General features: G+C 42.8%; 1 protein-coding gene across 7 annotated transcripts in view; it reads right to left on the bottom strand.

Annotated features, from left to right (window-relative positions):
* HDAC8 (histone deacetylase 8) overlaps nt 1-21,240 on the bottom strand; it is a 214,312-nt gene extending 193,072 nt beyond the window's left edge. For 2 of the 7 annotated variants that reach the window (XM_081808656.1, XM_081808663.1), the window contains exons 1-4: nt 20,722-21,240; nt 20,157-20,209; nt 17,234-17,364; nt 15,503-15,644 (exon numbers count right to left, since the gene is read on the bottom strand). In XM_081808656.1, the coding sequence (XP_081664782.1) occupies nt 15,503-15,644; nt 17,234-17,364; nt 20,157-20,209; nt 20,722-20,946 (551 nt within the window). In that variant the 5' untranslated portion in view covers nt 20,947-21,240. The remainder of the gene's footprint in view (nt 1-15,502; nt 15,645-17,233; nt 17,365-20,156; nt 20,210-20,721) is intronic. The other 5 variants (XM_081808658.1, XM_081808660.1, XM_081808661.1 and 2 more) reach the window with 5 other exon arrangements.
* Between the last annotated feature and the right edge of the window lie 5,778 nt (nt 21,241-27,018).

Below are 27,018 nucleotides of genomic sequence, written 5' to 3'. Positions count from 1 at the left end.
TGGAACTCTGACATATTATTGACCGCTTATTCAACTTCGTGAGCACTTGAACTTCTGACTGAAGTATGGAGTCTCCTCTCTCCCTCCCTGCCTTCCTCTCTCTCTCTCTCTCTTTCTCTCTCTCTCGCTCTCTCCTGGTTCTGATAATTTCATAAAAGCTGTTAAGATATCATTGATTCATTCAACAAATATTTATTGAGGGCCTACCTTAAGAAGGAATTAACTCATCTTTCCAACTTAATAACTTTGTTTTTTATTTTCCAAACATTTTGACATTCAATAAGTCAACTGGTAATACTATGAGGGACACTCCCCCAAATGGTTGGGAATCAATGGAATCGATGTTTCCCCCTCCTCTCTCTTGCCCATCCGTTCCAGCTTTCACACTTGATCATTTACCCAACAAAATTTTATTGAGGGTTTACTATGTGCCAAGTAGAGTTCTAGGCAGTGGAGCTCTAGTAATGAACAAAACAGATAAAAAATCCCTATCTCTTATAAAGTTTATATTCTAGTGGGAGCAGAAGTAAGACATAAAATAAACAAGAAGTGAATTAAATAATTTTTTTGATGATTAATAGTATGGAGAGCAATCAAACAGGGAAAGGGCAATGGAAAACTTTTTTGGCAATGCAAATCTCAAAACATGGTCAGGGAGCCTTACTGAGACGGTGAGTATTCAGCAAAGACTTGAAGGAGGTGAAGAGGCATTAGCTGGGGGAAGAGTATTTCAGGCAGTAGGAACAGCAAGGCAAAAGGCCTAGAGGTGGGAACACGCCTGGTAGGTTCAAGGGACACGAGAAGTCCAGGGGCCAGAGAACAGCGAGGAAAGAAAACAGTAGTTCTACAGGGAGAAGGGGTTAAAGGAAGGAAGGTGCAGGGCTCTGTAGGCCATAGTAGGGACTCTGGCTTTTACTCTGAGTGAAACAGGGAACCAATACAATGTTTTGTTCCTTCTCCTTACCCCCAACAGCCAACTGATCACCAAGTTCTGTCAGTTAAGCCTCTAAAATCATTCTCAAGTGCTTTTCTTCCTTTTTACATCCTCTGTCTCTACTGTTGTTCATACTTATAAGATCTGTTCCCTGGGCTCTGGGCATAAATGAGACTGGGTAGAAGGGTCCCACTGATCTAGGATCAGGAGGAGGTGGAGGTAAAGGGCAGGGCATAAGAGTGTATTATGCGCAGTCCTGGTACCTGGACCTGAAAGCAAACACAGAAGTTACATTTAAGAGAAAATGCTGAGGTTGAGCTGGGAAAGCATGCCTCTAATAGGATTATAAGATCAAGGTGCCTGTGGGTGGTCCTCCCAACTATTTCCTGATCAATAACCTTCCAGTGAATCAGGCAGTGGGCCAATCATGATGCTGCTGGAAAGCTAGCACCTCTTGTAGGATGAAACTGGTCTCAGCCTTAGGTTGCTGAGGCTAACTGCAGGGTACTGGGTAGACAAGTGCATCAGGCAGTAGCAAAAGACTGGATGGGTGATCATGAAGTAGGAAGGGCACAAAGTTCTAAAAGTTGTGGATGTAGAAGGTCTATGGGCACAAGAGTAAATTTCATGTCAAAGGTTTCTAGGTAAGAGTCTTCCAATTTTTGGCATGGGTAGATAGGGCTATGCCAAAAGGAAATCTAACTTGTGTCTCAACCCTGGGTGATCCAGTTAGTGTAATTCCTATCTACTCAACAGCAGACGCTTTTTCTCTGTGCCAGACATTATTCTGTGTGCTTTACACACACTACTTCATGTAATACAACTGCTTTGCGAGGTAGGTACTATTATTATCTCCATTTCACAGGCGAGGAAATCAAGGGACAGAGAGCGTAAGTAAGTTGTTCAAGGTCACATAGAAAGTGGTAGTGCTGGGATTCAAATCCAGGCACTGTGACTTCAGAGTCCCTGCTCTTAACCTCTGTGCCATGTGGTAGGGTGAAGGCTAACTGAACATGTCCTTGGGTAGTCCATACTTGGGTGGCTGTACTGGGTATTGACCAGGTTCAGAGATGTCAGTGGTTCTAGGGGAATAGTAGGCTGGAAACAAGTAATGCCATGAAGGGGTCTGGATAGAGGGGTGTAGTGAGTTAGAAGTGAATTCTGAGGAGGAGGTTGGGCCCAGGGGCCAATTGTATTATGTGTTGGAGGTCTAGCAGGAGTGCTGGCCCCCACCCCTGCCAGACCTGGTTAATCCATGTGTCTGCTGGTAGTGGTAATGGTGGGGAGGCAAATGGTGGAGGAGGATTTTACATGGCATTCTCCAAAACTAGTGTTATGAACCGGGGGCTGTGGTTGGGGAGCAGATGGCCATGGAGCCTATGGAAGTGGAAGACATTTTAGAGGCATGGGCAGCAATGGCTGGTGTGAACTCAGGTAACAGGGAGAGAGGGACCTGCAGCTAGTAAGAAGGTGTTACAGATATGGGAGGATGAAAGATCTGCACACAAGTTCCCTGGTACAATGTCCCAAGAGCCTGAAGGTTACCTTGGTCTGTTTTTGCCTCAACTGTAGTACTTATAGAGGTATACTAGTGGTTAGGTCAGAGTGGGGCAACTAGAAAAACCTTTAGACCAGGAGTTCTCAAACTGTGCTTTGCATCAGAATCACCTTGGGAGACACTGGTAAAAAAATGAATATTCTTGGGCTCTGACCCTGGAGGGCCTGATTCAGGAATCTTCATTTTAGGATTAAGATGCAGGTGGTCTGCAGATCACAGTATGAGACTAAATTCATGAGATTATAATATGCAAAGTTTTGAACGGGCTGTGTTGGCCTTTTGGAGTGGTACCCATGAGCACAGGCAAACCCTGATCCTAACAGAATGAGATACTTTGGGACAACATAAACCTCTGGGCTGCCCCAGAATGGGCCTGGATCTTTATGTTCCACACATGCATCTGCCCACTCACTATGCTGTGGCTGGGGTAAATGGCTGTGACATTCTCAGCCTGGAACCCTGTTGATATTCTGAATTCTGAAATGGGATGGGTACTCTGGGAGGGGTCTATTTCACCTGGTATGGGCTGAGTTTACAAGTCTGCCCTAGCCGGCTACTCGGGGATATAATCCTTTGAGCTCATGATCACAAACTGCTTGTCCTTCTTAAAGGACGTGTCTCCTTATCTTGAAAGTGGCCTTGATCACTAAGAGCTCTCATCCCCACTTGGGGTAACTGGCCTTGGTTAGGGCCAACTTCCTGGAGATGTGGGTGCAGGGGCAGAGATTAAGTATCCAGGTCCTCCTGCAACAGGACAACTTCAATCCATCACCCTCCCATCCACACCCTCGTACCTGGATGCTGAAGGCATTAGACAACGGTACAGGCCAAGGCTGGGGGTAGAAGGCCTTCAGCCACTGGAAGGTCATTTTTGTGTCTGGGGACCAAATTCCTTTCTCTTAAGGAGAAAGGATACTGGGATAATAAAGATGCAGAGGTAGTAGATGAATTGCTGGTGGTATCAAGGGATTGCTGATGTCTTCAGTCATCCTAGGGGACTTCATTCTAGAAAGGCTTACATCTTACCCAGCACTATGTAAACCCTCTCCAGAAACACCATTTTCACACTTTGACACTCTGGGGCTTGGCCTGGAGACAGCGCTACTGTAACCATTCCATTACCATGTAGCTCAGAGATTCTGTGATGTCACATTAAATGCAGTTATCAAACCATTGCCCAGGTAGTGTGATCTCATTTGCTGGAAGAAGGCAGGAGCACAACACAGGAATTTTCCACACGCTACCTTTTGTGATCTAGATGAGGTTATTGGTGCCCCTAAGGTACAGAAAGCTCTGTGGATGCCAGAACCTTATGGAATTAAATTAGGAGGTCCTAGGTTGGTGGAAAGGATTTTGAATAGTGATTACACTGAGGACGGAATAATCTTGACAAGAAGTATTTCCTGTGTTTTATTTTCAGAAAGAGTCTCAAGGCCACTGCAGAAGGAATGGAGGATCTGATGAAACCTGCTGCAAGTTGCTGTTCAAAGTTTTTATTTTATAGAAGGCCTTGATTTTAGACTGAGAACATCTGCTCTTCTGGTACTAAGGAACAGTCCTGGGGTATCAGCACTACTGCACAATTTGTGAATGAGGGCAATCTCTCGGTCTCTTGGTAGAGAGTACCTTCATTTGCCTTATGGGTCTGGGTTAGCCCTAGCAGTATAAAGGGTTAGTTGAGCAGGGGATTCTGTGTGCTGTTTGGGAGGGTAGGCGTATAGGGAAGGCTGGCAGTAAAACTCTAACAAAGCAAAGGTCATGGGTCTTAAAGGCAATAGTGAAGAGTCCACTCTCATCCAGGAGCAGCTTATGGGCCAAGGGGAAGCATAAGCGCAGTGGGTGATAAGCAGTACCAGGCAGGGCTGACTTCAGCTAGATAGGTAGTGGGAACTTTTCTGGACCAGGGACTTAGTTCTTAGAGGCTACCTAGGTCCCCCCTGAGTATAACCCAGCCTAGATATAAGTGACTTGTATCAAACACTATGTGCCAGGCTCTTGGCTAGGCTCTGTAATGCAATTATTAGATTTAACCCTGATAACCCTATAAGGTAGATGCTATTATTATCTCCACCTTACAAATGAGGACACTGAGGCCCAGAGGTTTTATAGCTAATAACTGATGGAGCTGGGATTCCCTGGGCCACACTGAACCACTGTGATATACGGTCTTCCCCAGTTCTGTAGGAAGTACAGGAACACATCCCATCCCCTAGAGGCTAGGAGTGGGGATGTCATAGGGACAAAGCATGTCTTGGCTGGTTCCTACTTTGCTGCCTGGCTGGGCAGTTTTCTGATGGGAGGGCTGGTGCCTTACAGGCTGGACATGTATTGAAAGAATGATCTGGGCGACCGTGGTAAAGGCTTGTCTGTTTTGTCTGGTGATGTGTCCGTTCTGCAGGTTCCAGCACTGAACAGGTATAAAGAGAATCCAGGCCTCTGTTTTCATGTAGTTACCTGTTTGTCAAGGCTGGAGGGTGGGTAGTGCAGATACAGGAGGGGGGCTGGCTGCTTGGTTAACAAGTTATACTGTTCATACAGCCCTTTGGGGGAACTGGAACTGTAATGCAATTCATTGTCACTTACTTTATATCTGCATAAGGAACTGGAGCTCTTGAGAATATAGCTCGAGTAGCTTTGAGCTAACCTCCAAGTGGATGATGACTAATGGCTAGAGGTCTAGTTCTACATTCTTCTTATAGAGCTTGCCAAGACACAAGGCCGTTTCATGGCTCTGCCATTTACTGCCCCCAGGTGGAAGTATCAGAGACCAGCAACATTCGAGGACATCTCTCTCCCTCTTCGAGCAGGGAAGCAGGACAGAGGGGGCCCACATGGCATAGATCCTGTGTTGCCAGGTGGTAGGCAGAAATGTCATGGGATGAGAGGGCAAATGATAGAACTGTGGGAGGAAGAAGTGCATGGTGGAGCTAGGGATGTAGGTCTTAAGTGGATTATCAGAAGGAGGTAAAGGAAAATACTGGGAGCTGAGATGCAGAGCCAAATAGGGTAAGAGACACCAGGAGAGGCAAGAATGAGGACTAGCCAGTCAAAGCGGACAAATCCGATATCTCTTGGCAAATTCTGGAGGTTAGGAGTCACTGTTCTGTGTTGGGTTTTAATATCTCCTAGCACATATTTACATGGAGAGGGTAAGTCCCATTGAAGGGAATCTGGATGGGACAAGGTGACTTCCTAAGAGACAGACTACAAAAGGCAAAATCGGAGGATTCGAAGCAGCCTGTGAGCAAGTGCTGGAAGAGGGCAAGAGTATTTTTTTCTTTTTTTTAGAGAAAGCAGGGGTCATGGGGCAGGTGCTCCCTCAGTTCACTAGGCAACTCACACACTCACGTTACACCCTCCTTCATTTCCTTTGCTGTGACTGTAGAAGCAGTGGTTCTCCTCCTCCCAAAGCCACTCACCCCATCTTCTCCTGCCTCCTCTGAGACTTTGCTCCATTCTCATCCTTCTCATATTTCCAAGATTTCCCTTTCGGCCCATAAATGCTCTGAAATCTTTGAGAACAAATCCAACGGGCCACCACTCAAGCCTTACTTTCCCTTGGCCATTGCCCTCCTCTTTCCTTTCTTTCCCATTCAAACTTTTGGACCATTTATGTTCCTTTCCTGCCCATTCCCTTAGTTCCTACTCACGCCTCAACAGTTTGCACTCCCCTCACTCTCTGGGAAGTTATCTTAGCAAAATCATTATTGACTATGTTACTTGCCAAATATGACTGACACACTTTAGTACCTCTCTGGACTGACCCCTCCCTAGTGTGTGACACTACTGAGAGCTCTTTTCTTCCTGAAACTCTTCTGCTCCCTGGGGATTCCGTGCTCCCTTTCTATTTTGATTATCTGGCTAGCCCTGACTATTGCTTTTCTGCTGAATGCACTGGGACCTCTTCTTATACTGGCCCATTACAAGTTGGTGTTTCCTGGGGCTCTAGGATCGACTTTCTTTCTCCAACTCTCTGCCTTTGCCCTCAGTTATTCTGTCCATTGTCAGGGTTTGCACCACCCCTTTATATACTGGCAACACATCTGTTTTCTATTTCTAGCTTCCACCTCCATCTCTAAGTCTGAGTATCTGTTTTCCCCGGGTATTACCTCTGCTGCACACCAACTCCTACTCTTGATTTACTGAGGTATACAAGGGTTAAGCACACAGGTTGATGAGTCAGACTGCCTGGGTTTGAACTGCAACATCATCACTTACCAAGCCTGAGCAAAGTTGTTTAACCTCTCTGTACTCCCATGTGTAAAAGACAGCAAATAACAATATCCACTTCTTCATTCCAGAATATACAAGAAATATGAGAATCTATGAGAACAATGCGTGTGAGGTAGCATCTAGCGCACAGCTCAACACATGTTGGCTATTGTTATCAAGTCCTATCTTCTTTGGGACTCTGCTCAAAACAAGCCAGAAACCTGAGTGATCTTCCTCATCTTTCCTCTCCACCCATATCTACTAATCACTGATACTGGATTTTATCTCTTGAAGCTGTCTCAAGTCAGCCTTCACCATTCTCCATTCCCCAATCTCACTGCTCTGCCTTAGTTCAGGTCCTCATCACTTGTCATTGGGGCTGCTGGTACCCTATTCACTCTCCCTACCTCCAGTCTACACCTCCATCAATCCATCCTCTAGGACTATAGTCAGACTTAAGTTTGCTAAAACACACATCTAACCATGTTACTTCCTCACATGATTTTGTAGTGGCCCTCCATTTCCTACCACAGAGTTTCTCAAAGTGTGCACAGCAGAATCACTCCTGGAGTTTGAAAGTTCAGGTTCTGACACACTCCTCCGAACCTACCTGATCAAGATCTCTGAGAGAGAACTAGATATCTGCATCTGTCAAATTGGTGCTTCAGATATATGCAAAGCCTTTCATGACCCATTTCCTACTTCTCTACCTCATCTTCTGCCGTTGTCCACTTTGTACTGTAACCCTCCAGCAATAGTGGGCTGCGTGTCATTCCCGAAATCCATCAAGTTGTTTTATTTACACTGCTCTGCTTTTGCAAAGGCGGTGGTGGCCTTCTGAAATGCTGTTCACTTTCTTCTCTCCCTGGCACACTCACTCCTCTGCATCCTTTGAAGTCTTCTTCACCATAACCTCCTTATTTTTTTTCTTCACCATAACCTCCTTATTGACATATCTTACTTCACTCCTCTACAGTGCTGTTTCTCAACCATTTGCTCATTATCATTTCCTAATCCAAGGAGCCTTTTCAGATACCTTTTCCTAACGGGCCACTCTACACAATTTTCATATCACAGATATACTGAACATCTGCTTATGTACTGTCACCCTTTGGGGGGCCATAAACCCTGTAACATCTAGGTTTTTTGTCGCCCTCCCCACTCCCTCCAAGAATCAGTGTTTGCTCTGGTGGCAGACGTTGCTATCCAAACTGGTCTTAAGGTTCACCTTTGGTTTTCGTGATAAGTCTTTTCTGATTCTCTCCCTGTTTTTTGACCATTTCTTCTCAAGATTCCTTTGTAGGCCTTTCTTCTACCTGTCCTGTAAACATTGGCCTTCCACAAGGCTCAGTATTTGCTTTGTTTTCTGTATCATCCTATAGATGCTTCTCAGGTGATTTTATCTATTTTCTTAGTTTTAATTACCATCTATCATGCTGTTGACTCCCAGATCTGTATCTTTGGTGGAGACAGTTCTGAGCTCCAGCTTCTTGCTAGTCCAAGTATGGCTCACAGATTGGCAGCATTTAGTATCATCTGGGAGCTTGTCAGAAATGCAGGTTCTTAGGTTTCACCACAGACCTCCTGAACCAGATTTACATATTTATCAAGATGCCCAAGTATTTCATATGCACATTACAGGCTCAAAAGCCCTGGGCTGGACCCCATTACCGGCCCTCTAGCAGACTTCTTGAACTGGATGTTCCATAAGCACATCAGTTCTCATCCCTTACTCTTCTTGGTTAATGGTAACCAAATTTACTGAGTCATCTACACAAGAAATCTAGATCACTCTTTCCTTATCATTAGTTACCACTCCTATCTATTCTAGCTACTAAATGGCTCTTGAATTTATTCTCTCTTCTATGCTCATCACCACTGCTTTCACCTCCTTTTGGGTATATTATTACAGTCAAGTCCTAATCGATTTCTCTATCGACATCCTTCTCTGATTCCCCACCAGTTTATCTGCTTGAATAGAACCATATTGCTAGAATCATATCCCTAAAATGCAAATCTAATCATGTTACCTCCTCCTGGCTAAAACTTCCTTCAGTGATTTCTCACTGTCCAAAGCCAGGGTTCTTAACCAGGGATCCATCCATTCATACATGGGCTTCAAGAGAGTCTGATACTTTCTGAAGTTACAAGGGAAAATTCGCATATGTACACTTTTCTAGGGACATTATACATAGCTTTCTTCAGATTTTCAGAGGATCCGTGACCAAGACAGGTCAAGAACCACTGACCTGAAGGATCAAGTTCAAACTCTCTAGTTTGGCATACAAGGACCCTTTATACCTCCCCTACCCTACTTCCAGTCACTTACCTACAGGAGTTCCAGCTTTAATTACGGACTTAGAAGTTCCCTCAGGTTTCATGCCTCTCCGCCCCTGCACATGCTGTTTCTGGAATAACCCCCAAGTTGTCTACATGGTCAGTTCATGGTGCGGCCTGGATTTGCACTGGAGTCTTACTTCAAAGTTCATAGTCATTCCACTCTACAGTGACCTGACATTTTCCCCTGTGGCCTAGTACACACAAATACATACACATACACTAGAACAAGTTTTGTGAAATCCACCTTGATTTCAACAGATGCTGGTTGCAGCCCACTGAATTGATATGAGTTCTATTAATGAGCTGCAACTCTCAGTTTGAAAAACACTGCACTAGACCTTTGCTGATACAGGAAGTTCTTATTACTGAGAATTTATTATCTTAGTCCCTGAAGCATCAAGGTTTTGAGGTTTCCTAGGGATACAAAAGCTGTCAATAGCATGAAAACACTTGCTAATGAATCGACCACTTCTATCAGTCCCCATTCAAACAACCTACTCCTCTAAGTCCTACCACCTATCCCTCCCCATCTGTTCACTTTGTCTTTTATGGATTGTCAGATACATCAGTGAGCAATTCTCTGAAAATCTATCACAAAGTGAAATTACAAATCTTATAAAAGGATGCAAGATACCCTGAAGTCAACACACAAAACTGGCAAGGATCTGTAGACCAGTTTACAATTGAAGAGGAGAAATATAAATAAGGATAAGGATAATGATTTTGGAAGTGGTTCGAAAGAGAGTGATTTGAATGCCAAAATGATTAAGGAGAAGCCCTCAGAAAAAACTGAAAAGGCCCCTGAACATTTTGGCAAAATCAACCCTCTTAATGATCATGCTGCAAAAATCTCACAGAAAGTAAAATATACCCTCTTGAAATATCATGCAATTTTGTTAGAAGAATTAGGCCCAAACAAAACAATCAATCCTTGATACATTCTTTGTTTGAAGAATTATGTAGCATTCAATTTTATTAAAAGAGACCAAATAGACATATTTTAATAGTTATTCAAGTTAGTATGCTAATCAAGTCCTGCCCTCTCTGTTATTTACTTGAAAATTTTAGTCCCCCTTTTAAATGGATTCACTTGGTGGTCTTCTGCCTGGTACCAACTGCCCTCAAATAGTAAGAACTTCCTGTTATAATCCTTTGTTTCCTCATTGCCTCACATACAGCAGGAGCTTAATAAAAGTTTGTTAAATGAATAACTGCAGTGATGGCCTTCTCCTCCCTATCTAGTCTCAGTTCCCTCTGATCCAATCAGCACATTGCCACCTTCTCTAAAATTCTTCAATAAATTCCCACTGGCCCCAGAAAAAAAGTCCAACTCCACAGCATGGCTGACAAAACCTTTACAGTCTTGCTCTATTTGCTCTCACATTCTAGCCACATTTAACAACTTGTAATTCTCCAAATGTCCCATGCTTTCCACTGCCATGTTTTTTATTATTCCCTCTGCTTGGAATTCTCTATCCCCACCGATGGGAAGGCAAACTCCTTCTCCTCCTTCTGTACACTCCACTACCTTGCACATAACTGCAGCATATACACTGACCATACTGTGTATTGTAACTGCTTCTCACCTTGTTCCAAGCAGTTTTTACCATAAAAAGTTCTACTGATAAAACTAATACACATTAGAGAAAACACAGGAAAAATATAGGAAACAGAAGAAAGATACATGTATATGTGTGTGTGCGTGCATACCTCTTTATCCCTCATGGTATCGTCAGCTTCACAAAGTCACGGGTATCATTTTGTTGTATTTCCTTCTAAGAGTTTTTCTTTTTTGTTTTTTAAAGATTTTATTTATTTATCTGACAGAGAGAGACACAGCGAGAGAGGGAATACAAGCAGGGGGAGTGGGAGAGGGAGAAGCAGGCTTCCCGCCGAGCAGGGAGCCCGAGGCGGGGCTCGATCCCAGGACCCTGAGATCATGACCTGAGCCGAAGGCAGACACTTAACGGCTGAGCCACCCAGGCGCCCCTCCTTCTAAGAGTTTTTCGTAAGCATCTATTTTTTAACATGACTAATCAGAGCGAATATGCAATGTTGTAGCTACCTGCGCTTTAAGAACAAAGCCAACATTATACAATATGAATTTTTTTTTGTTACAGTCATCCTAACCACCACTTGTTAATGGTTACATAATAGCCCATAAAGTGGATATGTTACAGTATACTACCTAAACATCCTGAACATTCTGCTGTTGTTGAATATTTAGGTCTCCCTCCTTCCCCCCCCTTTTTTTGGCTATTATAATTAAGAGAGAAATTACCATCTTCATACACACGGTTCTCCAATATTTTGGATTGGTTTATTTCCTTAGAATAGATTACCGAGAGTAATAGATATATGAGTTAAGAATCTTTCTTTTTTCAGCTCAAATTTGGGAGGGGAAAACATACATGCAGGTGTATATTATGTTTCAATCTCCCTTTCTGTAATTTTAGTGATGCTAAATATTTACTCACATTTATTTACTATTTGTTTCCTCTTTTATGAACTGTTCATGTCTTTTGCCCACTTATCTAAATTTCAGTGTTTTAAAAAATCAATTAAAATAAAGATTTTATTTTATTATTTTTTTTGAGGGGAGAGGGAGAGAGGTAGGGAGAGGGAGAGAAGGAGAGAAGGAGAGAGGGAGAGAGGGAGAGGGGGAAAGGGGGGGGCAGAGGGAGTGGGAGAAGGAGAATCCCAAGCAGGCTCCACGCTCAGCACAGAGCCTGATGCGTGGCTGGATCCCACAACCCTGAGATCACGACCTGAGCTGAAATCAAGAGTTGGAAGCTTAATTGACTGAGCCACCCAGGCACCCCTAGAATAAAGATTTTAACCCTTTGTAGTATTTGCTGCAACTTTTTTTTTTTTTTTGCCTCTTTTCATTTTGGTAATATTTTAGCTGCAAAAGTAATAAAATCTCATTACAGAAATTTTGCATTACACTTTTAAAAAAATCATCAATAATGCTGCCACCCTGAAATAGCCACTATTATCATTCCCACTGCTTTTTTTTTTTATATGTGTGCATTCTATAAAGTTGTAATTGTGGTGTACATACAGTTTTAAAACCTGCCTTTTTATTAACACAAGTCTTTTTTCTGAAATGCCCTATAGTCTTCATAATCATCATTTAAAATAATACATAATATTCTATGGAGCAGATTGACCATTTCCTTATTACTACATATTCATGTTATTTCTAATTTTTTTGTTTCATAAAGAACACTGATAAGCACCTCCATGCAAATAGTTTTTTCCCTATTTTTCCCATGGTCTCAGGAAGCATTCTCAGTAGTAGGATTAAAGGGCATTAATCCTATCCCTAAAGTAGACAAAGGGCATTAATATACCTTAGCTACCAAGTTACTTTCTTAAGGGGTTGAAAAAAACCGCACTATTACTAGCCAACTGAGTACCATGTTTTCCAATTCTGGCTTAAAAAGGGGCTACCTAGTTGTTAAAATTTGCATTTCTTTGATTAGTAGCAATGAACATTGCCCCATGTTTTCCAGTGGTACTTAAACACCTTTGCAAATTGTCTCTTCACATTCTTTGCCCATACTTCTTCTTACACATCATACCATATGAGTGCCTTAGAAAACACAAACCTACCACACTTTGTCATATTTATGTCAAATATGCCTTTTTAGTCTGTATTTAGATGTTGTGTTTTAAAGGGCCACAAAACTTTTAAAAGTGATTTTGGTTTTAAAATTTTATGCACCTAAATTCGTTGAGCTTTTCCTTTGGGAGTTTTTTTTTTTTTTCTTTCTCTATTACTTCCTAAGCTTAGGGAAACTATTCTCCTTGAGAAGCTTGATAAATATCCATTCATTCTAGTTTTTTTTAAATTTGCTTTTTTACACTGAACTCTTCAATCTAGCTGCCACTTTTTTTTTTCCGTTTATTACAAGAGATGAGGGTATAAATGCTACCAGGTGTCACAACACCATTTACTGACGAATCCTTTCCACTCCCATCCACTTGCAAAGCATCTTTTATAATAGACTGAATTCTTATACATAACAGTCTCTTTGCGGAGTGTAGTATAATATCATCTGTCTCCTCTTATACCAGGGGTACCAGTGTTTTCATTATTCTAGTTTTGTATGTTTAATATCTAATAGCATTAGTCACTCATCATTCTTCTTTTGAAGAATTTTCTTTGAAAATTACTGTTCTTTAGTTTCCAAATGCAATTATTTGCTGTCTTACCTCTAAGATATGAATTCTGTGAAGGCCGGATTGGTTCGTTTCCTTAGAATAGACTGCTAAGAACAGTATTACCGGGTCATACAGGTATGAATGTTTTCCCCACTCTTTCAACACTTGGCTCCAAAGTTTTCAAAGAGTATACCAATTTCACTGTAATCATGCCAGCATGAGGATATTTTGAAGATTTTTTTTTTCAACATTGGTAGGGGAGAAAGATACCATGCTTCAATTTTTATCTCTCTGCTTATTAGTGATGATAAACATATGCTTGACATTCAGTAGGTGCTTAATCAGTGCATGCTGAATGACTAAATGGCATGTATGAATCTATACACATATTTGGGGATGGAAACGTTTAAACAAATACTGCGCTTATGAAAGATAATGCTGGCTAGATGTCAGTTTGTGGGCTAAATGCCTGGAGTCCACCTGCAGAGATGTTCTAGAGGTGCCAAGAACCCCCTAGAATTTGGACCTGAATTGGGGAGATCCCTAGAGACTCTATGCAATTTATATCCACCACAGTGTCTGTTTCCAGGTAGGATCAGCTGAAAGCTGTCTGAAACAGTTAAGATAATACCTACCTACATGCAGCCCAGAAGCAGCCATGATTTGCTCTAGATAGAGCATGCTTCATTTCAAAGCCAAACAGTGAGAAGAAGTGGCAAGTATCCCGGTATTCCACTGGAAACTGACCCAGGCCCTAGCAGGCCTTAAGCAGTGAATTTAAATATATAAGATCCTCCAGTGCCACATGCAGAAAGCAGATCTGATTAACAGGATCAGGCATTTTCCATGAAACCACACTACTTTTCTTCTCAACTTGCTAAGCACAAGAGGGAAAAGAGGTTCTTGGTTCAGAGAGGCTTGGTTCCCCCCACACCTTCATCTGTAGTTTAAAGGAGAGAGGGTCATTTTTCTTTTTTTTTTTGTCCTAGGGATCACTGTCTTTATTTTGAAATTTTTTAATAGAGCAAGAGCTAACAAAAGGTAGGTGGTTTCTCTTTGTTTCTAAGGCCATGTAAAACATATTATTAAACACTGGTTCTCTCTGCTCCATCACCTCAGTAGTAGATTCTAGTAGTAAACTTTCTCAAGGACTTCCTTGGTCATGAAATCTGTCGATTTGATGAAAAGAATTCCATGTTATCATCTTAACCTGCATATGCTGAAACTGTGCTCAAGGTTTTAGTCTGAAGAAAAAAAAAAAAAAACGCCACATTTTCTCTGGACTCAAGAGCACCAAGGAGGATCAAGGTCATGGCCAACAGTATGAACAATTGGCGTGTGAAAGATGCATCACCAGTTACTACCACCACTGCTTCATTTCACTCACACAGCACATAGAGCAATTCAAAGTTTTAAAAATTCTTCTCCTCCAGTATGTATTAAGTACTTACTACCCACATAGCAAGCAAGCATATCAAGCAAGATGACAAATGCTGTCCCAGCGGTCCTTGTCACACACAGGGTAGAGCTGTTTGAAATGTCAACATGAAACTCCAAAAGGACTTCTCTAGCTCCAAGTAGCACCTGAGAACAGCTGTTTCACAAGCCCTTTCTCCTTAGAGTGACAGTTAATTCTCTCAGTCGGTTGCCACTTGCCTTAGAGATGGTGGCAAAAGCTTCCTTGATTCGTCAGCCTTTTGTTTTAATTCTATTCTCATCAATTTCCCACCTATTTGGAAACCTGTTTGGCACTTCTTTCAAGAACCAGCTCTAAATCGCACCTCTTCCAAGACTTCCATGATTAATTTCTGCATAGCACTACAATCTCGTCAGCTCATACGTATATTCACTTGGTACCCAAACTGATGTTGCTCCCTAATTATTCTAGTTCTGTGAGTGTCTCTAGAGCATAAGTCCCTTGAAGACAGGGGCATTTCCAAAAAGCTGGAAAAGGAATGTAGAGACTGCCTAGTTATATCCTTCGCCCTGCCCATTTTCCTGATGAAGAAACTGGGGCCTTGAGAGGTTAATCTTTCCAAGTCACTTAGCCCAGTTTGCAGGAAAACTAGGCATGGGGCCCAGGTATCCTGACTTTCGATAGAGTGCTTTCCATTATACTGTGTGTCACCTTCTTCTATTTCACTTGTATCTCTTCAGAGTGCCTGGGAAAAGGGCTATATTCATACACAAATCTCTCAAGGAATGCCCATACAATAAGCATCAGCGTTTGCATAACTGAGAAACTGACTCAAGGAAAGAGGCAGAAAGCAGAAAGGTCATTTTCTTACTTCTTTGCATGATGCCACCCTCCAGACCAGTTAATTGCTACTTTGCACGTTCCGTCAATCAGGCACTGCGCAGCTGTGATTGTGGCCCCTCCTACAGCTGCTGCGTAGTCAAATATCCCTTCCGTGGCAGGGCAGTCATAACCTTCGGGCAAAAACATCGGAAGAGCTTGTTACAAGATGAACTGCAGAAAGAGCAGGTGTGATACGGTGGTTCCCATAATAAGAAATTCGTCCCGTGATCTTCATCCCCGTGTCTGACACAGCGCTCCTAAAGCTGTTGGGATTTCCCAAGTGAGGAGAGCAGTAAAGGTGTCTTTGTTGTGTTAATGAGGTGACTTGCGGATCACACCTCAGGGTGGGGGTGGGGGCGGGCGGTGAGCAGTGGAGCAAACCAGGTGATTGGAAGGTTGGAACTACCAGTCCTACCCCCCTGACCTCCTCCTGTGAGGGGGAGGGGCTGGAGATTGAGCTCAATCATCCATTGGCCAATGATTTAATCAGGCATGCCTATGTAATGAAGCCTCCCATAAAAACCCAAAAGGCGGGCTGGGAGAGCTTCTGGTTTGGTGAACGTGTGGAGATGTGGGGAGAGGGGCATGCCTGGAGAGTGCGTGGAAGCCCCACACCACACCCTTTGGTCATCCCTTGCCCTATGCATCTCTTCCATCTGGCAGTTCTGGGTTATATCCTTTTATAATGAACCGGTAATCTAGTGAGTAAATGGGTTTCCTGAGTTCTGTGCCCTGCTCTAGCAAATTCAACCCAAAAGAGGGTGTTTGTGGGAACCTTCTGATTTATAGCCAGTCAGTCAGAAGCACAGGTAGCAAGCTGGGCTTGTGACTGGCATGTGACACGCAGAGCAGTCTTGTGGGACTGAGCCCTTAACCTGTGGGACCTGATGCTATGGCCAGGTAGATAGTGTCAGAATTGAGTTGAATTGTAGGACACCCACCTGGTGTCCTGAGCATTGCTGGGTGGTGTGGGAGGAAAGCCCCACCTCCACACATTGGAACTGGGTCTAGAACCCTACTGGGAGGAATAGTTTGAGGTGCGACAACAGCATATCTTACCAAAAAGTGACTGTGCTAACGTCAGCTTCCAAATGAGAGATAAACATCTCCAATGTTGGGGAAAGAATTTTTTGAAGTGTTGGAACTAGAGAGGCTAAACCTTCGAGATTAGCTAGTCACATCCTACAGATGGAGAAACCGAGTCCTGAGAGGTGATATGTCTTATCTATGGTCACACAGAGCCAGGTCTGGGACCCATGTCCCTTGACTCACCCATCTCCCAGACGAGAGTTCTACCAAACCATGCTGTTTCTCTAGACTATCCTATCGGCCACCTACAGTTTTTTAAAAAATACAGCTGTTCAACATGAAGCAGGGTTGAAAACAGCCGGAACATAAATACGTACTCAAGTTAAAATATAAGGTCACGAGGTGGTTAAATCAGCATACATAGAGCCATACCCAATCTGGGCACTACTATTAGGGCCTTGACAACTAAAAGATTTTCCCCCATCTGATCCATCATTCAGTTTTGCTCAACTCATACGGCTTGCTCAGCAAGCGAGATATGTGTATCTAAACTAAGAGATTAAGATTGTGGTTAACACATTAGCTCTTAATTAACAAATACTAAAGACCATCATGCAAGTTATGAAATGAGTGGTTACAATTTACAGATGGAGGTTGTCTACCTCCCATCACTGCCCGGTAATGACTTTACCTAGCCCATATTCTACGGAGTCTGGATGATCGTCATCTCCTTCTTGGCTGACCTTCTGGAGATGCTGCAGATAGGCATCAGTGTGGAAGGTGGCCATCTCCTCCATGGAGGCTACTTTGGGCTTAACTATCCTAATAATAACAGAGAACAAAGAGAGGTGAGTGAGTCAGACCCAGAGTATGCCAGAAACTGGAAGCAGGGGAAAGCAGTCTGAGCAGAAAATACAACTCCCAGCTTCCAGTTCCAGTGGGCTCAAATAATGAACACGTTCTGTTCCTCTACTGTGCAATCTAGTCTTCACTTCCTCACATCGATATAATGATTCCATTAATAAGGGGTGAGAGGACCGATCTTCGAAGCCCTTGAGTTTATAGGTAGGTAAATAAAAAAAAAAGTTTATATTTAAGTTAAATATATATTTAAGTTAAATAATCAGATACTGGACAAACTTCACTCTGTGAGTTACAACTTGCATGACAAACTAGTAGGCAGAGATATTTTCAATTGCATCAGTTCCTAATTGGTACATAGAATCCTTTCAGCTATATTTTTACTTTATTGTTTTTTTACTTATTTTTTTTTAGAGAGGGAGGGAGAGAGGGGGGAGGGGCAGAGGGAGAGAGAGAATCTTAAGCAGGCTCCATGCCCAGACCCTGACATTATGACCTGAGCCGAAATCAAGACTTAACTCTATATTTTAACTTCAGTAGGCAACTGTATTTTCATGAATTTTGAATTTGGAGTCAGAGAACTGGGCACCTCTTTTTAACTCTGTACTTAACAGCTCTATAACCTCAGGTAAGTTGACTGTTCTGTACAGTTGTTTTCTCATCTGTAAAGTAGGGAGATCTAATGGGACATATGTGAAGATTAAATGATAACATATGAAAATGCTTTGTGGGTAACTATCATTATTATTAATACTAAAGGATAAAAAAATGGCAACTCAAAACATAAAAGTTTCTCTATTTGGTCCCTCACACCTACCTCTGAGAGGAAAAAGAGAAGGGGCAAACTGGTTGGAACTGGGCTTCACTCAGAAGCTCCTAATCAACTCCTCACAACAAGTGACAAATAGAAGTGACAGAGAGGGGCACCTCGGTGGCGGTTGAGCGTCCAACTCTTGGTTTCGGCTCAGGTCATGATCTCAGGGTCGAGAGACAGAGCCTTGTGTCGGGCTCTGTGCTCAGTGTGGAGTCTGTTTGAGATTCTCTCCCTCTGCCCCTCCCACCACTCTCTCTCTCTCAAATAAATAAATAAATCTTTAAAAAAAAAAAAAAAAAGAAGCAACTGAGAGAATACAGGGTGATGTTAACGCCAGGACTTACCACGTCTAACCTCCAGCTGCCTACTCCCCATTTCCTCTCCCCGACTCTGCCACTGCCACTCAAAGGGTAGTCTATGGACCAGCAGCAGTGGCACCTAGGAGCTCGTTAGACTTGCAGAACTTTGGCCCCACCTCAGATCTCCAGAATCGGAATTTAACAAGGTGATTCATATGTACATTCAAGTTGGAAGAGCAATGACCTAGGCCACAGGGAGGCAGCAGTGGCTTTTTATGTTTGCTGAATGGGAACTCAGCCATGAGTTTTTCATGAATTAATATGACTATACAGGCTACCATATCACCAAGCAAGCCAGAAAAATCCTGTAGCTCAGCCTCAAAAAAATCATGTATATGGTCAAGAGCCAAGGATTCCTGCTTCTCCTTCAAGAAAATATGGCTACACCCTCAGAGGTGACAAATCTGCACATTAAAATAAAAATGTTACAGTTTCTTGGACCATGTTTCCCAGCCCTAATGGGTCCCTTTTCTAGCACCCTTCCTCTTGTTTAACAAACATGGAAAGCCTCTCTGCTTAATAGCAAGCGAATGGGACAGTTTTGCTTTGCACTGATTTCTTGTTTGTCTTAAAGTAACTTTTGAAAAGTTAAATAACTGAGGGATGCCTGGGTGGCTCAGTCAATTAAGCATCTGCCTTCAGCTCCGGTCTTGGTCCCGGGGTCCTGGGATCGAAGCCCACATCGGGCTCCTTGCTCAGCGGGGAGCCTGCTTCTCCCTCTGCCTGCCACTCCCCCTGCTTGTGCTCGCTCTCTGACAAATAAATAAATAAAATCTTAAAAAAAGAGAAAGGTTAAATAAATGGAAGGCATGTAGTTCTTATGTCTAACAAACATATGGGTTAAAAAATAAGGTACTCAATAAATGATTTTGATAATAAGGATAAAATTTGAAATCCTATTACACTACCTTCTGGGAGATAAATGAATCATACCACAAAAGCCCGTGCAGACACTCACCTATTTGGCCAGACAATGTCATAAACAATCCTACAAGACAGGGTTATAAGATTTACTCTGCAAAGATTAACAGCAAGTTCATTTTTTTTTTCTTAAAGAAGCACTTAACTCAGTGCTGAGTTCTGGCCTAGTTGCAGGAGTTTTGCTTTGGTCTTGACTTGTCTCCAGGCTTACTCGTAAAAGTCTGGTGGTGGTGATGGGGTGTCTAAAAGTCTGAACTTGAACACACACCCTCACATCTGGCTTGCAAACAAATACACACAAACCCCAGAACACCTCCCAGCCAAACACCAATTTTTTTTCCCCGATCAGGTGGGTTTTAGTACCCTAATGTAACTCTCCTCAAAATCTCCACAAAGCACCTATCCCTAGAATACTTTCCCTTCCAGCAATAGAGTCTTATTTCTAATGGATCTTAACTGCTTCAGGTACTTTTTTCAGGTTTTCTTAATTCTTCAAGAACTTTCACTAGATTACAGACATTACAAACATTGAATAACAAAAAAAACCCCACTTTTTTTTAAAAAAAGGACCATTCTCTTTCTAATTTGCTCCACTGTGAAGTAGGATATTAAGGCTAGAACACCTAGGTTCAGGGCTCTGTTCATGAAAGACAACTTACCTCATTTGCTTATGCAGTGCATATGCTTCAATCAAAGAATGTACCATACTGGCCTAAAAACATCAACAAAAAAAGAAAAGAAAAGCAAGAAAAAAAAAAGGCAGAAAAAAATGTCTCTTAAATGTTTAATTCAGAGAAATACCATCAACTTCATCATCCTGAACAAAGAAAGTAACTTTTAACTCCCCTCTTTTTACTTAACAGTTACAATGCACTTTAGACAAATTGCTAAGGCGAAAGCTACCGGGCCTTACGGAGGTGATGGAACATTTCTCTCCTGCAGCGTCTTCCCCACTTCAGGGATCCCTTGTAGTAGAGACACCAACGCCTCAGTGCCATCCCCTCCCCCGCACCCCTACCCCCTTCGGTGCATTGGACGCCCCGCAGATAAATGCTGCGCTCTCAGAAACTATAAGGGAACACTTCTTCCATCACCTGGTGCAGCTGCCCAAATTTCTGCTGATTTTCCCCAGCCCAATCCTCTGCCCCGTCCTAATGCCCTCCGGTCCAACGGCCCCCACCCCCACCCCAGAAGCCCACGGTCTTTTTTCCCCAGCTCTCTTACCCGTTTGGGGACTTTGGCCAGGGAGTCGCACATGCTGACATACTCGGGACTGTAGATGTAAACTGGAGGCAGCGACTGCCCACTGTCCGCCGGTTCCTCCGGCTCCTCCATCTTCCAATTGCAGCCGTTCCGGAGCCACCGTCTGGATCCGGCTTTTTTCGGACTCAACCCGGGCTCCGGTTCCTGCTCCTCTGAACGGCCGCAGCGGTGCTCCCTGGTCAACATTCCCTCCTATTCTCGCTATCGCCAGAGACACTGTCCCAGCTCCCCATCCAATTGAAGGAATGCATGGGCCTTCCCAGGCCAGACCCTCTTCATTTAGTGACCACGGCTCAAAAACGGGAGGTCGGCAAATATAAAAGCCCAAATAGCTGCCAATTAGGATCAATATTTTATGGCACAAATAAGCACGGTCAAAACTAACCATCCTTGTTGCCCTACGGGGCCATTTGAGATGAGGTCAGACCAGCTTTAGAGCATGCTGGGAGATGTAGTTTTGAGGGGTTCGGGTAGCGGAAGAGCCGGGGCTAATTACTAAAATAGCCGCGAATGTGAGTTTTAGCGCTTAAAAAAAAAAAAAAAAACAGCCTCAACTCTTTATGAATTGTTTCAATCTGCAAATACAGCCATATAAATATTTAAAAATAGACACAACGTGGCCACCAAGATCCCAGCACCACCCAGCTACATTAGAAAGGCTTTTTTTTTTTTTTTTTTGCGGAACTAATTAATGGTGTAAAGGGTTTGAAAAGTTTGCACAGTAAATTCTGTACCGCAACTTTAGTTTATTCCTTTTCATCATTAACAATCCATGTCCATGTAAGAGTTAACAATCTCAATAATTTACTCTGGCAAAGCCGATAGCACTTTCCTAAGAGGCTGGCCGGTACTCTGGAAATTGCTTTGTAGATTCCAATCAAGCAAAGATGTCAAATTACTCTTTGAAAATTCATGTGGAGTAAGGGGGGTAAGCAGATACTTTCAGTGATGTTTGGAAACTGCAGCTCCCCTTCCTTCCCTCCTTTTGCTTCTGTAACTATACAAGCGTTACTGACATATTTTAGGTTTAGTGTGAGGGTCTACATTAAACAATATCCTGAAGCGGTTTTAGAATTATCACCAGTATTTCCGGGTTCCTGGCAGCCCCTATGCTATGATGCAAGCTGGCCAATGCCCAAGCCTCCACCTCTCACATCTAACCTGAAGTGACCTTCGAACACCCCTCAGACAATCCAATATTCTTACCTCCTTTAAAATCTAACTTGCCTTTTGGACTCTTTAAGCATTTATTGAGCATTGTGATATGCACTTGGATATTTTATCTCATTTCACCTTTGCAAAAGTCCTATGAAAGATGTTGTAATATGTCCATTTTACAGAGGCAGTTTAGAGAAAGGAAATAACTATTCAACGTCACACACTTACTAAGCAGAAAAGCAGGAATTCAAAACCGGGTCTGCCTGACACTGAAGCCTTTGAACATTCCCTTTACTATGTAAACGTCATTCCTCCAGGATGACTTTGTGGTAAATCTAACTTTGCTCAACCCTCCATTTAGTATTCCCTGAATACTTAGCATTCTGGAAATATTTTCCCCCTGTGATGTGTTCTTTAACTAGAATGTAAGCCCTTATGCTTCTTTTATATCTTCCCATAGCAACTAGTTCAAAGTTCTGTGATCATTCAGTCATTCATCAAACATTTATCTGACATCAACTAAATATACACTATGGCTAAGGATTCAGTTCTCAAGATGAATTGCAATCTGATCTCTGCTTTCAAGGAATTTGCATTCTTGTACAGATGAGACAAATACATAAGAAACTGCATGCAATGCAGCAGAGTCAGATAATGAATGTAGGATGCTTAGATTACTTAATAAATAAACATTAAGTATTTAATAAATGGCAACTAGGATTCCTATTCAGTGGCATTTGAGATGGCCTTAGTGCATGGACAGGATTTTACTTGGTGGGGATGAGAGCCAGGGGAGGGCACGCTGACTAGAATCCACAGCATAAGCAAAAACAAAAAGGAGACCATTTCTAGTCAAGTTTAGCTGAAGGGACTGGATCATGAAGGGTTTTGAATGCCAGACTAAAGAGAACAGACTTCACTCTGTGGAAAACGAGGAGACATTTAAACAGAAATCTTAAAAAAAAAAAAAAAAAAGATTTCCACAGCAGTGGTGGGTAGAAAAGATTAGCTATTGAAAGACTAGAGGCAGTCAGTGTTGCAATGGTCCACATAAAAAGTAATGATGGTTCAAACTAGCGTATGGGCCACAGGAACACAGAAGCCACTACCCCCGCCCTGGATTGTCATCTCTCACCCAGACTTTCTGCAATATCTAACAGGTTTCTACTTGTACTCTTGCAGAACTACAATCCAGTCTTTTTGCAGCCACCAGAATGAACTTGGAAACAAAAAGTAAATCAGGTCATGTCACTTTTTAAAGGCTCCCCTACCTCATGGTGAGAATCTTTTGAGCTAGGAAGAAGAATGTAACTTTTGGGACTGCCTGTTTGTGGAGGTTAGGAGGAGAAAAAGATGCCAGAAAGGAGACAAAAAAGAAGTAGTTGGGTGAGAACAAGTGTAGTACAGTTTCACAGACATGGAGGGATGATGTGGGTTACAAGAAGGGAGAGGTAGTAACAATGTCATTGCCATTAGGAACTCACTGATGTTCTAAGAAACAAAAACAAAAACAAAAAACCACCACAAGGCAGGGGAGGAAGCCAGACTGCAAGGGGTTAAGGAGTGAAGTCAACACTGTCAAGTGTAGCTTCCTCTTTGAAGAAATTTAACTGTGGAAGGAAGGAGTTAGTAAATCAGGGGATGCAGAGCTCATGAATGATTGTTTTTAGGATAAGAGAAATGCACATATTTACAGACAGAGGGGAAGGAGTCTGTGGGGCTGTAGGAGTTGCCTGAAAGGTGAGAGCATGACAGGCTGGCCATATAAAGAGGAAATGAGATTTGTCCTGGGCTTTCATGGATAGGCAGTGAGAGGAAGAGGGCAGGATACAGGGTGGCTAACTGATGCCCTAAAATCTGGACCAAAATAAGATGACATGAAAATGGATTGTTCTATGTGTTCTTTCAGATCTAGCAACAGGTAGCTGAACACTTCAACACACTTCTAAACTGGAAACAGTATCCTCATTTGGCACACAATGTGGCAAGATGATTCAAGTACAGAGAAAGATAAATTGTTGCAACGAGGCTCTGAAATTGGCAGCATATTCCTGCAGCAAATCTCACAGGGTGGCTGGACCCTTGTTCATGAGCAAAACAGAGCACAAGCCATGCCACAAGTCCCTAACCTCAATTTTCCACATGCTTAATCCCCATATGGTCCTTAAATTGGGAAGAAAACCCTTCCCAAAGCACTGGATTTGCAGTTGGAGGACTTTAAGTTCAAAGGAAGGAGGTTGGATCTTGGCTCCAAAGTTTACTGGTGTGGTGACCCTGGGTAAATTCCTTGACTCACTCTCTTCAACCGTTATTTTGCTAAAAGTAGTTTCTGAACCAGCAAGGTCAGGCTGGGCTATGCCACTTCTTTTGGTGATCTCTCCTGTCTTCACTTGCTGGCAGAAAAAGGCAGAAGGGGAAGCAAACAATTAAAAAGGCACTACTCCTCTGGCTACCTTCTTTGTGCATTTCTGCCCGTTGCCCACCGCCCCATACAATCTGCCCACTGATGCCTTAACTGTACTTAACAGACTGACCCTTGTTTTAATGTCTTTTCCTTGGAGAGTGTCATTGTTGAGAATGTGAACTCTAGAGTCAAACTGCTTGGGCTCAAATCCCAGCTCTACCACTTACGAGCTTTTTGATCTTGAGCCATTTGCTTAAGTGCCCAGCACCTCAGTTCCCTCATCTGTCAGATGGGGATGACAACAGTCTCTAATCTCACATGGTAATTGTGAAGACAGGATAACATGGTTCATGCCAGCTACCTTATAACAACGTCTGGCACTTGGTAAGCACTCCAATATTGCTCATCATCTAAGAGACAATACGCCAAGTGTTCCTTAATTTGGGGGAAAGTCTCCCCTCACTGTTTCCTTACCCCCGTACCGCTACTGCAAGAGTATTGTTCGTGGTTTGAGAACAGGTCCTTGGCTTTGAGGCCTAGCCTTAAAAGAAATCAGACTTCTGCTAAATATAGGGCAACCATATCATCCAAACTAGGACACTTTTGAGAGTGACAAAGAGTGCTATTAATAATTATGCTAGGACAACAGGCATAAATGGAGCATGTCCTGGGCAAACCAAGACCTAAGGTCACTCAAGTTTAACAGGAAATGAAGACTGAATGTGGACAACACTGTATTTATCTCCACTGCATTAGTGTAGGTACTAGGTGTTTGGTAAGTACAATGGACGACAGTAGAGGTGGCTAAGAGGTGGCTAAGAACAACAACTTTTGCCCCACCAGTTGCATAAAATTCCCACAGGGTAGTAAAACCTAAGTAACCAGGATGGGACAGGAGACTGGTTCATCCTTACTGCATAAACCCTCACTTGTTACACAAAGGCTAATACATAGCATAAACAAGTTTCTGCTAAATATTTATAGTACTTCGGAGACCAAATTGTTTTTAAGTACCCTCCAGTGGCACAGAAGCACCACTTGCACACAGTTGTAATTCTGAGTCAAAATCGGTCTTATTCATTCATCAGAACAGGTCCCCTATTGTTACGATGAGCTCTGGGTGTTATATGTAAGTGATGAATCACTTAATTCTACTCCTGAAACCAATATTGCACTGTATGTTAACTAATTTAAATAAAAATTTGGAAAAAAAAAAGAACAGGTTCCCTAAAGATGTCAATAAGCCCATTTTAATTTAGTGAGCCTGGTTTGAGTGGGTATGTGTTTGAAAGATAAAAGTGCATTTCTTTACATACATTATCTAACATATTATATAACATATAATATAGAATTTCTATACTAATATTATTCCACTCAGTGAGCTTTGGCTGTACTGTGCAATTAAATAGAGTAGGTAAAATAGAGCCACCAAAGAAACTCCAATCACAAAGACACACATAAAGTTTTGCACACTGGCATGAGACGTGATTTAATTGGACATTCCAATTTTTAATTCTATTTTCAAGACATAAGTGCTTAAAAAAAAAAAGAAGGTCCAAGGTGTCTTTTAGTATCACGTACTTAAAAGGAAGAAAATACAAATCAAGTTTTCCAAAAAGTTGCTTTAAATGTGAAGCCGTGCTGTATGGAGAGCATAGTGATGGACAACTTCGTAAAGCCCGGGGAACTGCAGCCATCAGTATTAGTTGAGGCAACTTAGCTTAGCGTGGCAGAGAGTGGCGGTTCCCCCACCCCCCCCGCCCGTGCCACTCCAGACGTACTTCTTGTGGTTGGGGTAGGCTTGCAGCCAGTGTGGAGACCAACAGTTTCAGCACAAGTTGTAAATTATCTCTATCAGCGACCAGAAAAATCACACGATCCGAAAGCTACTTACTGTGTGTTTCCATTTGCTCTAAGAGACATACTAAAAAGGTCGGCCATCCTCTCTCACTTCCACTTGCCTGTTTTCTATCACCCTACTTCCTATGCTCACTTATTCATGTACTCAAAAGATTGTCACTGGTTCTATGAGAATGGTTGAGAGAGCTCCCCATCCCCATCCCCATTCTTGGAGAGAAATCTGAAAAATCTGAGAGAAAGGACAGGATTGAAGTAGGGAGTTACCTGAGTGCAAACAGGGAAATGAGTAGAGTCTTTACACATAAATAAGGGGAAGGAGAGTGCTATGGACTGGATGCGTGTTTCCCTCCGAAATTCATACCTTGAAGCCTTAATCCCCAACGTGATGGTATTTGGAGGTGGGGGCCTTTGGAAGGTAACAAGGATTAGATGAAGTCACGAGGGAAGAGTTCCCATGACAAAATTAGTGCACTTATTGAGAAGGAGAAGAGACGAGAGTGCCCGCCCTCCCCCCCTTTCTCGGCCATGTGACGACACAGCAGGAAGGTGGCCATTTGCAAACCAGGAAGCCAGTCCTCACCAGGGACTGAATCTGCTGGCGATCTTGGACCTCTCAACCTCCAGAAACGTGAAAAATAAATGTTTGTGGTCTAAGCCACCCATTCTACAGTCTTTTGTTACAGCAGCCTGAACTAAGGCAGAAAGTTAGGAGAAGTGTTCTTCAAACAAGGCTACCTTAACATGGGACTAGGGAAAAGAACTTAAAGATTCCTCCATTACCCTCGGGGTGTCAGACCTGGGGGGCCATGGTCACCACCATCCGCGTAACAAACACA

The sequence above is a fragment of the Leptonychotes weddellii genome, chromosome X, assembly GCF_054177405.1.
Source record: "Leptonychotes weddellii isolate Sample4059 chromosome X, ASM5417740v2, whole genome shotgun sequence".
Classification (NCBI taxonomy): Eukaryota; Metazoa; Chordata; class Mammalia; order Carnivora; family Phocidae; genus Leptonychotes; species Leptonychotes weddellii.
The sequence above is the reverse complement of the archived record's forward strand: the minus strand, read 5'-3'. Positions and strand labels throughout refer to the sequence as shown.